We start from the raw sequence: 13,413 nt of genomic DNA on the forward strand, positions 1-13,413 counted from the left end.
ATCATGATAATTTAATGCTCACGTGGCATCTTATATAGAACAGGTTTCTTACAACAGTGTTGTGGTTTGATTTTTCAGAATTTCTACAAAGAAATTGAAAGAGAAGAAATGTACATAAGGTATGTAGGCATCATGTGTGTTTGTACCTCTGCATGTTTATTAGAAGTACTGTTTGTTAAGTCCATGCTAACAAATGTTTTCTAACTGCGGGGGTTAATCTTAGAGGACTCCTGAACCCTCGAGGTAGAGTTTAATGTGTTCTGACTCTGATCCAGTTGATCTACACCAACGTAGAACCTTTGGGGGTCATAGTTAGTCACCTTAGAGAAAAGCCATAATTTATTATTTCACAGGGTTTTTGTATCTCTTGACTGAACCGTATGGTCCTTTTGAAAAGAGGCAACCATATGATCAAATGAGAAATCCAGTTTTGATTTTATCACATGTGGATAATAGTATAATTTTTCAGTCCATTCTTACTGTAACTGACACTATAGTCCGAGGTCTTATGTTGTCTGCTGGATTTTTCTCCTTCACTTGCCTTTTTCTCTAGAGGAGTGGGCTGTGATTGAGCCCCTCTCTTTCTTAGTCACTTTTAGGGGCCATTATCCAATACTTAGCAGGATGATAACTTTGCAGAATAGAATAAGGATATATCATGTGACGTTCGTGTTTTATGATGTGTTTGTTACATCAAGCATGATTTTCTAAGTTGGTTTCTAAAAAATTTTTACTTTCTCCTTTATAAAACTATGTCATAGAAACTTAATAAACTTTTGGGAAAACAACAATATTCTTTTATCCAAAATGTCGTTTACTTTATACAAAAAAGCAACCTTTATATTTTTATGGCAGAGAAGTTCTTTTGATCACATTCACTGTGATCATCAAAGCCCTTTATTTTTATGGATTTTGTGTGTGTGTGTGTGCTTGGATTCAATAGAAATGTAAGAAATCACAAGCAAACATCATAATCTCATTTCAAATATAAGAAGAAAACTCTGGAAAAGATTAAAAAGAATGAGAAACCCTTGAAGTACAATTCTGCCTTCCTGTGCCAGCTTTCTTTTCATCCTGAAAAGGAAGAACTCGAAATTCTCTTAAAAATATGATTGTATATTCTTCTTGTTGGTTTTTCTTAGTGCTTTCTGCACCCAAAGTGTTCGAGGCATTGTGAATTGTGAACACTGTAAAAAGAAAGTGTAGATATGATGTACAGTCGAAGGTAGAATTTAGCTCTTGCAATGCTCAGCACAAATGATTTGTTCACACGTGAAGAGTCTCTTTTGTCATCTCAGGTATTTGTACAAGCTGTGTGACCTGCATAAAGAGTGTGATAACTACACGGAGGCAGCTTATACCTTGCTTCTCCATGCAAAACTTCTGAAGGTAATAGAAATTACTGCTTACTTTCATGATTCTGTTGTTATGTGTTCTAAGATAGTTTAACATTTTATTTGTCCATGATAAATTTCCGTGAACCTATGATTTAAGATCTTACTGATTTTGACTAAGTGTAGTGACATAAACAAAGACATATTTAGGAGCTATTCTGATTATAGACTTGGCCCTACTGAATGCAGATTTAGAAAGATGTCATAGCAAATTATCACTGAGCATCACAAACAGCCGTCACCGGGCTGTCAGCTAGCAGCGAGTTAGAGATTCTGTAGTTCCTTATTGATGCCAGCAGAACTCAGAGGTAGTAGGGAATAACATCGTAAGAAGGAATCTGGACAGCTCAGGGTAGAATAGGATGAGACTTATCCCTAATTATCTTAGCAAAGCATTCACATTTAGATCTTCTATGAGTCCGTCAGTTAACGTTAGACCTCTTGCCTAATTCTCGTGGAGTATTGCTCCTGAGCACAGGTCTGGCATGACAGCTTTCAGCTGCAATGATTCTTTTGTTATGCAGGTATCTTTTGACATTGAATGTTTGTTTGTTTTTGTTTGTTTGCAGTAATATTTTCATGCTCTTCCCCCACGTCCAATTCTAGCCCAGTTAATCATACTGAGTAGACCCACAGTAAATAACTGGATGGATGGATGGATGGATAAATGGAAATATGGGTGGATAGACGGATGGATAGAAGGGTGGATGGATGGGTAAGCAGGTGAGTGGGTGGATGGATGGATGGATGGATGGATGGATGGATGGATGGATGGATAAATGGAAATATGGGTGGATAGATGGATGGATGGAAGAGTGAATGGATGAGTAAGTGAGTGGATGGATTGATGGATGGATGGATATATGGAAATATGGGTGGATAGATGGATGGATGGATGGAAGGGTGAATAGATGCATAAGTGGGTGGATGGATGGATGGATGGATGGATGGATGGATGGATGGATGGATGGAAATATGGGTGGGTAGATGGATGGATGGAAAGGTGAATGGTTGGGTAAGTGGGTGGATGGATGAATGGATGGATGAGTGGATGGGCAGATAGATGGATAAATGTGTATGTGGGTGGGTTGGTAGGCAGGTGGATGGTAAGTGGATAGGTGAAGGAAATAGTGTACAACTTCTAGTTTTATGTATTAAAAATTTAGCTAATCATTAGATCATCTTTTCCATTACATCCTTATAAAAATATTTTAAAAAGTTACAAACTGGGTCAACAAGAACAGTTAGGAGAATTAGAATTTAGTTGAGTGACCCAACATAAAGACCACTCAATCAAGGAACCCTGTTTCCAAACTCAGGTCAGCCCCCCAGACACCAAAAACTAAAAGAAAGAAAACCAGAGAAGATCACATTAAAACAAGCATTAAGCATGGGGTGTTGAGAAGCACTCAGGAGGACACTATGTTAAGAGTGAGACTCTACCAAGACCCCTCCAGCCTTTGGCCCAACCCTGAAATCTCCAGGGTGTCTTGGTGTTACAGATCCACACCAGCAGTCTCCATGGCTTGGAGTATGGAGATTTACCTTTGCCTGAAAACAAAAGAGTCCTTTACAAGTAAGACAGGAAGAGGCTTGGCCTGAATACCTCATCAACACTCCTCAGTAAACCCCCTTTGGCTTCACATAAAATTCTCCCAAGGAATGTAATCTATGAAGATAGAGATTTCAGTTAGCACACCTGACACCAGCCATGCTACTGTGAATTCTAATGGCCTTCATTTGTTAGCAACCCAAATTTCAGCAGTAAGGCATTTTCACAGGTCTGACAACATTTATTTTCACCAGGAAAATCAAACTGCTCACTCACCCTCACTCTCTTATAGTACATAAGCGTTCACATGTGGATGTGAACATAAAATATACATGTGTGTAAACTATCATTTGTTCACGCATAGAATTTATTGAACACAGATGGGTTCAGCCCAGACCACATGAGGGTGTGTTTCACAGCCCAAATCGATAGGCCCAGATGCGTTATCTTTTCCGCCGGGGCTCTGAATTTTCCAGTTAAATGGCAAAATGCTCTACAATTTCTCTCCCTATTTTGTGCACCATTACATTTCATAATTTTTTCTAAATACGTTTTGATACTGCATTCAGTGTGAACTCAAGCTGGTTAATCAGCTTAATGAAGGCATTATTTGTTTGGTTATGAAAATTTTCCTTCAACGTGACAAATACATTCTTGTCCATGAACAAAAATTCTCAAATATAATCTTTGGCTATTTTGTCTCAACCAACAGCAATAAAAACCTTAGTCTTGAGTCCTGGTAATCAAGTTAAATTATATCAGTATTTAAATGGAAGATGTAGAGGGACTTTTATGCCCCTCTTCAATATTTTGTAAGTGATTTTAAACTCCAAGGAAGATCTTTGAAATCAACTTTCTTATTTATTTTATTGTTGTTACATTTCAGAATCATCTAAGATTTTACATTTATCCCCTATGAAGATAGAAGTCTAGGGGCACCTGGGTGGCTTGGTCGGTTGGGCGTCCGACTTTCGCTTAGGTCATGATCTCGCGGTTCGTGGGTTCGAGCCCCGCGTCGGGCTCTGTGCTGACTGCCAGCTCAGAGCCTGGAGCCTGTTTCAGTCTGTGACTCCCTCTCTCTCTGACCGTCCCCTGCTCATGCTGTCTCTCTCTCTCCTAGAAATAAATTAAAAAAAAAAAAAAGATTAAAAAAAAAGAAGAAGAAGAAGTCTAGCTGTGCAGTGAGAACTCCATAATTTAACGATTTTGTGACAGCCAACCAGGGTCAGGGTAGACAAGTCTAATTTCAAGGTGAAACATTTGCAGCCTGAGTAAATGTTTCTCACCCTGACTTGACATTTCTAGAGCAGGATTGCCACTCTGGAGCCCCCAGGTTTCCGCAGGAGGCGCCTCGGGGCCCCTCTGGCTTCAGAAGGTGTGTGCAAGCCTTTCGGGGGCCTCACCTGCCCCCCAACCCCCTGCTCCCCATTTTAGCTGCCCGTCCTGCTGGGAGTTTGCCCTATCACAGCTGTTGCTCTTATTAATCTGCCCCTAAAATGTGTCACCCTGGCTGGTGTCACTGCTCCAGATGTGGCCTGAACAGCACTGAGTCCAGTGGGGCACGCCCACCCCCATGTTGGTCCAGGCGTCCTGGGGGTCCCTTGCTTTCTTTGTGGCATCTATGCTCTCCTAACGACAAGGTCAAACTCTACTTCCTGTGTCCAACAGAAGGAGACTGCTTGCTGATAAGCAAGCCCATTCTAATTATTTTCTCCAACGAGCATCCCCAGACCCCCCCCACACACACACATAGCAGCTGTGTGTACGCACGCCTCTTACTCTGTAATGCTCTTGGAATAGATTTTGTGATGTTATTATAGATCATTGTGCTCTAATCTGTACCAGCACTGTCTCTGGGTCAGGGTTCCTTGCACAAAGTAGGTCTTCACCAAAACAGTGACTTTTTTTGAAGCCTTATACTTAACGCTCCTGTTTCGCGGAGCCCAAGTATGTGAGTTTACACATCAGATGAGGTTGCCTTCACTTGCGTGCATCTCCCCAGCTTGCAGAGACTCTTGTGCATCTACGGTTGATACTGTAAATCCACTGTCACTTCCACATCCACTGACTGAGTTCTGCCTCTGTGGTGGGCAACGGACAAACCTACAAAGATAGGCCAGGGGGTCCCTTTCTTTACGACCGGTATGTGAAATCCATGTGTCTTCTTTGTTGTTGATTAAAAGGACGGGGCACCTGGGTGGCTCAGTCGGTTAAGCTTCCGACTTTGGCTCAGGTCATGATCTCACAGTTCGTTGGTTCAAGCTCCCCATTGTGCTGATAGCACAGAGCCCACCTCAGATCCTTTGTCCCCCTCTCTCTGCCCCTCCCATGCTCGCTCTCTTTCTCAGTCTCAAAAATAAATAAGTAAACATAAAAAATGTTGAGTATCTCAGGACTGAGGCCAGCACCCTGGGCTGCTTCCCTTGAGACAGCCCGCAGTCACCTGGCTCATAATTCATCCTGGGGATTTCAAGGCACTCTCAGCAAGCTGACAGCTCTGGGCTTTCCAGAACCTGCGGGGCCTGGCTTGGCCTCCCTCCTGTCTTTCCTTCCTCGTGGGGCCTCCGCACAGACATTTTGCCCTCATTCCCAGACCCCAACAGCCTCACAAAGCAGCCCCAAGCGGCCCTGGCCACAGCCTCGTGCATCCAGGGTGTGCGGGACTCGCTGTGCATTCTGACCGAGGCTGGGCCCGTGGTGGCCCTGGACACGCTCCCGCCTGGCCCTTCTCACGCTCTGCTTTTCCCCCAGTGGTCAGAGGACGTGTGCGCGGCCCACCTCACGCAGCGGGACGGGTACCAGGCGACGACACAGGGCCAGCTGAAGGAACAGCTCTACCAGGAAATCATCCACTACTTCGACAAAGGCAAGGTAAAAAAAAAAAAATGCAGTTTTTCTTGTATTTTTCTCATTACGTATAGCTTCCTGCAGTGCACGTTTCAGGACGCGTGATGTTTGTGGAACCAGAAATTTGTTACAGGTTGTGTGTCTGAAGGTGTGATGCACGGCCCACCAGCTGGCACTTCTGAGCAGAAATCCTACCCAAAACCCCCACAGCCTTCCTCCTATACATGCTCTGAAAGTAAGGAACTCAAAAAGTACAACAAGGTCGCGGGTCCTTGCCGGAGACAATCAGGTCCAGGACACTCATTTGGAAGGGTTTCTGAGCACTTAGGACTAACGCATTCCCTTGACACTTTGGATTTTTCTACACTCCCTGAAAGATGAATCCCGTGCAGACCAGTATTGCGCCATTTTGGCAGATTCTAGATTCACTGGCTCCCACAAAATTATTTATTCTGTTGACTTCTATGGAGGTGAAGCCTGCTGTCATTTTAATGAGCCAGTAATAGGTCTTATCAGCGTACTTCGTGTGATTCACATAAGATGTAACTATTAAAAAAAAAAAGCTACTTGAGCTTTGGCCATTTTTAAAATCTACCACCAAAGTGATTTCAGAGCTCCTTGTGTGGCTTCGGCAGGATTTATAACTCATCTCAGTCATCTGCTTTTGTTTCTCACTCTGAGAAAGGTGACCAGAGAATCCGTGGGGGCACTTGAGAGTTTTTCAGAACTGCTGTGATGAAGTGCCACCCACTGAGTGGCTTTAAATGACAGAGATTTATTCTCTCACTGTTCTGGAGCCTAGAAGCTTGAAATCAACACATTGGCAGGGCCATGCTGTCTGCGGGGCAGTGACGAACGGGAGGGCCTGTCCCACGCCTCTCTCTTACTCCCTGGGGTTGCTGGCCGTTCTCGACATCCCATGGCTTGTAGCCACGTCAGTCAACTGTCCACCCATATGTGTCTCCTTGTCCGGATTTCCCTCTTCCAAGCCCGCCAGTCACTGGATTTCCCTGCCAATCCACGATGACCTCATCTTAACTAATCACATCCAAAGACCCTATTTCCAAATAAAGTCACGTTCACAGAAACCAGAGATTAGGACTTCAACATATCTTTTGGGGGAGTGGGGGGACTCAGCCCTACCCAAAACAGCACTTAGATCAGGAAAGGATGATGGCCGCTTCTTTCTGTGGCTGTCGATATAAGCCAAACCCTATTGAAAAGACAATGTGTCTTTTGTTCATTCCCTACACTCCTTGACACAGGGCAAAAGTCAGACTGTTCTGAATAGCATAGAGGTTACCCAGAGGCCATTTGGGAATGTTCTGTGGATTATGTCTGGTCCTGTTGTAGAACAGAATATATTTCTTCACAGCAATGAGACGTTTTCACAATTAAGGCCAACTACTACAGTTTTATTGGTTTAGCCAGGGGACCCCTATTTGTCAGCAAACCACTAAAAGACATAGGGCTGATTCAGCCGTTCCTTCCCCTGATGACTTCCTGGCTTGTTGTGTTCTGAGCCATGGGACGGACAGAGCAGGACCGGGGACCAGAGGGGTCCAGAGGTCACTGGGGCTGAAGGAATGTGTGCCTCTGCTCATGGCCACTCTGGGCTGTCACAGTGGCAGTGTGTCCTCGGCCCCTGAGACTTCTCCACCACGTCACCCCTCATTCCCTCCCGGAGGTGTGACACCCTGCATTTCGGCCACATCGCCCGAATCTGAGGGACCTCACACACACCAGCCCCTCCCGCCTCTGCCCAGCAGGTCTGCTCCTCCTGCCCTTGGCTGGTTTCTTCCTGCCTCAGCTTGAACGTCCCCTGTTGTCCGGCCCCCACGGTGTCGTCTCCTCCTCTACAGCACCTGCCACAATTGGCGGCGAGGGGTTTGCGTGTGTTTCCGCAGCAGGTCTCTCCCCAGGCTGCCGGCACCATGGGCATCACAGCCACACATGCCTCTTCCGCCAGCGCGCCTGATTCTCCCATCAGCGCCCGACATGTAGCCCGGGGGGCGTTTGTTGGGGGAACAGAGAAGTCAGGAAAGAGAATGGATGCTCAGCATTTAAGAGTGATTCCCGATAGTGAGAAAGGCTCCTCTGTGGCAGGTCAGTGGTCCCCAATAAACAATAAATCAAAGAACCGGCAGGGTCTTTTTCATTTCCGGCACAAGCAGCCTCATATGAGGGCGGGGGGAAGGATGTGGTCAGTTTAGAACGGCAGTTCTCACCTGGGATCCCCCAGGAGATTATTTAGGTTGGCATGACCTGGGGAGTGGATGCCTCTGGCCTCCAGTGAGTTGAGGTCAGGGATGCTTCTGGAACATCCTGTGATGTGCAGACAGTCCCACAGCAGAGAACTATCCAGCCCAAGTGAGAAATCTTGGTTTTGAAAACGCTCAAGTGACAACGTATTACTGGTAATAAGAGAAGGGGCGGAAGGGCCGTCCTCCCCTGTCTCTGTGTCCCGGGGGGGACACAGAGGTGATTTCGGGAGAGTGGCCGGTGGGCTGATGTGGACTCGGAGCAGGTGTGCTTGCCCAGCTCAGCTGAGGAGGCCCGTCTCCACAGCGGCCGTTAGAGTTGTCTCGGCAAAACTGATTGAAAAGCCGTTTCTGAGTATTTGTGACTTTTCCACAAGAACTTTCAAAGAAAACAAAGTCCCCCTCATCCATCTGTAGCTGATGTGAGCATGAGCGCAGGTGAGGGAGAAAGTTCTTGAGATGAAATCTGAAGTGCCTGGGCGATTAGAAAAGCCATTTTGACATCAACAAGTACTACGTTTCCTGGGACAAAGATAACAGAATGAAGTAATTACTCATCTCCTGTGTCAGGCAGGATGGGCTGGAAGATGCTGGAATTTCAGCCTTCTGAAAGCATGGGGGCTCTATAGCACCCGGGTTTATTTTTCACTCATGCCTCATGAGCATCGCCCTCTTCCGGGACACAGGTGGGCAGAGGCCCCACCACCAACAAATGCAGACAGTGAGTCACCAGCCCCTTACACACACTTCCCAGATATGACACCGCGTTTCTGCCCATGTCATTGGCTGAGGCAAATCCCAGGGCCACAGCGGACCTCCATGGACAGAAGTTCCCGGAAGGGAAGACTGATATGCAGCACCCACCTCTACGAGGGCTTTTAAGTAGACGAGTGAGTCGAGGTTCTAACGGAAGGCTCTAAAGACACATGGAAATTACCTAACTATGTGTATGTTCACAAAAAGATAATATTCACCCAAATCTCCCCGAGAGCACAGCGCCCCACAACTGGACGTGGACGTGGATGAACAGAGATGTCTCACAGAACTCGGTGTTGGGCCCCGATCCCCGTTTCTCCAGAGTTGAGTTTCCTCCTCCGGTTAGGGCGAGGGCTGGGAATGGTGTGGGCAGCGTGAGAAAATGGGCTTCTGTTCCCCGTGGTAGGATCCCGGAAATCTGCCCAGGCTGCCGGAGAGGGAGGTGGGAGGTCACCGCAGGAGATGGCAGTCGGGCGCTTTGTGCCAGATTAGGATCACCTGCACTTAGGAAATAAGACAGAGACCCCGGTGTCCCTTCCAGGCGTGGGTATGTGCAGTGTTTCAGAAGGAGCACCCTCCAGGCCTTTTCTGAATATACTGGAATAAGACTGTGGCCGTGGTCATTGAGGCAGATCACTAGACTTGACTATGGGGGGTGGGGGGGCTCAAGGTACACATTTCCGTCTGTTCCCAGATTGCAGTCATCTTGGCGGGAAAGTATCTCACAGTGGCTCTTGGGTGATGGGTGGCAAGTGTGGGAGCCAGTGGAAGCTTGAGAAGAGTCCCAGGTAATGCAGGGGGGGCTCTGGGCGGGGGATTAGGGGAACGGCGCTCAGGCAGCGGGTAGGACTGTAACCTGAGTGAGTGATCCAGTCCCGGAGCCACGAGGGATATGTGGTCATCGGCATTTGGAATGTGACCAGTCCAAGCCGAGAGACGCTGTCAGCATAGAATACACACTGGGTTTGCCAGACTTCGTGTAAAGTAAAGAATGTCATTGTGCCCTGGATTGTTTCTGCCAGAAATTCCGAATTTCAAGTCCTGATGTCTAGGACCTCCGGTTATGACTGTGTTTGGCCCTCAGTCCTTTAAACAGGTGATTAAGGTAAAATGAGGACTAGTGTACTTGTGAGAAGAGACTAGAACACCCACAGGAGGGACCCTGTGAGGACGTGTGAGAAGAGGGCCACCTACGAGCGAAGCAGAGAGGCCCCCCATCAAACCTCCCAGCCGGCGACCTGATCTTGAACTGTCAGCCTCCAGAACTTTGAAGGAATACATGAGTTTAGGGTTCCCAGTCTGTCTACCTGGTTCCAGCAGCCAGAGCAATGGAGACAAATGTCACCTGTCTCACTTAGTTTTGTGTTATTGATTATGTGCTGAAATGAGAATGCTACAGATATTATTCTGTAGCATGTTCTTAAAAGTAACCCCACTTTTTAAAAAGATGGCTACTATGTGTAGCAACATGGATGGACCTTGAGGGTGTTATGCTGAGCGAAATAAGTCAGGCAGAGGACAGATACCATATGTTTGCACGTATAGGAGGATTAGGAGGAACTTAACGGAGGACCATGGGGGAGAAGAAGGGGGGAAATGGGGGGGAGAGGGAGGGAGGCAAACCATGAGAGACTCTTGAATGCTGAGAACAAACTGAGGACTGATGGATGTGGGGGGGAGGGGGGAGATGGGCATGGAGGAGGGTACTTGTGGGGATGAGCACTGGGTGTTATGTGGAAACCAACTTGACAATAAACTAATTGTAAAAAAATAAAAATAAAAAGATGGCTATTAGGAATTGAACATTACATACGTGCCTTGCATTATGTTTCTCCTGGGCAGTGCTGATCGGAGCCAAAGACTTTGTCTTCGTGGAGCGTTAAGACCATTGTGTGCGGGCTCATCCATCCGCCTGCTGGTGTGAAGGGAAGCTTTACTCTTCCATCCTCGGGGCCTTCACAGGCAGCCAGTATTGCTTACGTGCCTCTTGGCATATATTCCTTGCGCCGAGTGAATATTTGAAAAGCTAAACTATATCTAAATGAATTAGAACACGGGGACCAAAGCCAGGAAATAATAGAATTTATGTCAGAATGACAAGGGAAAAGATGATAACAAGCAAAAAAATTAGCTTTTTTTTCTTGTGACCCAGTGTCATTTCTAAACTTTGGATAAAACTGTTCAAGAGTATGTGTAGTTTATGGGGCACCTGGGTGGCTCAGTCAGCTAAGCATCCAACTTTGGCTCAGGTCATGATCTCTTGGTTTGTGGGTTCAACCCCCGCATTGGGCTCTGCACTGACAGTGTGGAGCCTGCTTGGGATTCTCTCTCTCTCTCCCTCTCTCTGTGTCTCTTCCCCACTTGCGCTTTCTGTCTCAAAAATAAATAAATTTTAACAAAGAGTATGGTAGTTATTTACTTTAGGGAACTTGGAGGGATAGGTGAGTTAGGGGCTTCTTTGTGGCAGAGGGTTCTCTGAAGGAAATACAAGGCGAATATTTGAGAGGGAAGGAAAGAGATAGGAACGGAGGCAGTTATGAATTAAGATAAATCCTAAGAAATCAAGAAAAAGCAACCTAGCTTTGTTGGAGCATGATGCAGTTTTCCGGCACTTATTTTATCTAATTTTATTATTAAAATTTAGAATCCTGCCCCTCAGGTATGTTGTTTTCTTTTGTGCTTTGACTGAAGTCAGTTATAATCTCATTATCGGCTTCCCAAGCTCTTAAGGATGAATCACGTTTTCTCATTGTGGTTTGTACATCTAAGTGCCTTCAGCAAGGAGAGTTCCTGACAAACTAGCTCTAATATCTGCACTGGCTTGGCAGGGATCCTACCCTGAGGCGCCGCTGAACTATTCCTTGGACAGAAGAGCTGCTGCTAGAGGCTGTCCATTGAGTGGTCCCTTCCTCATGAGCTCTGTCTTCCTGGGCTTCTGGTCCTGGGCTCTATCACGCGTCCTCTTCCGGAGGCCCCCACACCCATCCCTGCGACTCTGCTCCCTGGGTCAACACTCTACAAAGTGGCCGTAGTATCATCGCTTAAATCACTTCAGAGATGCCCAGGGGCGCCAGGGGGCTCAGTCAGTTAACCATCCGACTTCAGCTCAGGTCATGATCTCGAGGTTCGTGAGTTCGAGCCCGGCGTCAGGCTCTGTGCTGACAGCTCAGACCCTGGAGCCTGCTTCAGATTCTGTGTCTCTGCCTCTCTCTGCCCCTCCCTCGCTCACACTCAGTCTCTCTCTCTCTCTCCTTCAAAAATAAGTAAACATTAAAAAAAAAGGTGCCCAAACTTCTGGGGTCCCCCCACCCCCTCTACGCGCAGATCCAGGATTCTCGCTGGCAGACGAGGCCCCGCCTTATAGCACTCCTTTCCCCACCCACAACGTCCTGCCTTTTTTTAGAACGTGCTCTTGGATTCCCAACCACTTGGACTTCCCATGGTCTTCCCTGGGTGTGGAAGGGCCCCACCCATATTCCCATGCCCTCCTCACCTTGGAGCCTCCCCGCCCCAACCATCCAGGAAGGTGCCTCTCCTCCGGCACTCTTCGCCCTGACCTTGGAACCATGTGTATGTATCCTGTATCCCCCTGCGTGGAGTGTTTCATGCTCTTCAGGCCCCTACGAACCTTGGGGATCCTGTTAAGATGCAGGTTCTGATTCAGTAGGTCTTGGGTGGGGCCTGAGGCTCTGTATTTCCAAACAGCTCCCAGTAAGGACAAGGCAGCTGGTCCAGGGACCAGCCCCGTCACCAGGCCCTGCTTTGGCTCAAGCTGCCTGGGGGCCGGGCAGGGCAGGCTGTGCCTAATGCTTCTGCGTCCCTCTGAGGGAAACTGGACACCCAGGCAGAAAATTCTCTGAGTAGACTTTATTTTTTAGAGCAGTTTCAGATTCACAACCAAAATGAGTGGACAGCACAGAAGTACAGGGAGTTCCCACACACCCCTGACCCTACCCAGGCCCAGCCTCCCCCACTATCGACACTGCCATTTTGATTCATCTTTTATGGAATGGAGCGCCTTCTGGCCAGCGCTTGAGCAAGACGCTTGAAAAGGCCGCCGTCACGCAGACGTTCCGCAAAGTGCCCTCTTTGTTCGGTGCGTCTGTCTCCTCGGTGGGGTCTTGGTTCCTGCTCCAGACTCTGAGGCCCTTAAAGGTCTCAAGGGGCAGACCCGTGACATCATTTCTGCAGTGCGTGGGTTTCGGGGGAGGGGCACCTTCCACCGGCTCCCTTCCCGAGCCAGGCGCTCACCCTGTTCCAGAACCGCGCTCACTGCAGAGGTTGTAGATCAGACAAGACAGTCTTACGACACCTGGACCGGCTTTTCCTTCCCGGATCCTGTGCATCTTTTAGAAATGACGGTCCTCGGCCAGCACGATTGCAGGACTCCTCCAGGGAGCGAGCAGGGCAGGCACGCAGGGAGGGCACGCGGTGGGGGCCGCAGAGGCTCTGACTTAACAGCTGACCCAACTCGAACCCCGAACCCCCTGTGCTGTGCATGGTCCTGCGGCATAGGAGCAGTTAAGTCACAAGAATTGGGTTTGATTTTACAGTTGATTCATTCTAGGGGAGAAAAAAATGCAGTTCTGATTTAAAGACATAT

The 13,413-nt window shown here is 47.5% G+C and overlaps 1 protein-coding gene across 1 annotated transcript in view; it reads left to right on the forward strand.

The window, feature by feature from the left end:
• The window catches only part of DOCK1 (dedicator of cytokinesis 1), a 462,145-nt gene that overhangs the window by 400,566 nt on the left and 48,166 nt on the right, over nt 1–13,413 (forward strand). Inside the window, exons 36-38 of the mRNA XM_077762917.1 lie at nt 79–119; nt 1,299–1,389; nt 5,698–5,817. Coding sequence (XP_077619043.1) covers nt 79–119; nt 1,299–1,389; nt 5,698–5,817 — 252 coding nt within the window. The remainder of the gene's footprint in view (nt 1–78; nt 120–1,298; nt 1,390–5,697; nt 5,818–13,413) is intronic.

The sequence above is a fragment of the Crocuta crocuta genome, unplaced genomic scaffold (assembly GCF_008692635.1).
Source record: "Crocuta crocuta isolate KB4526 unplaced genomic scaffold, BGI_CrCroc_1.0 scaffold466, whole genome shotgun sequence".
NCBI lineage: Eukaryota > Metazoa > Chordata > Mammalia > Carnivora > Hyaenidae > Crocuta > Crocuta crocuta.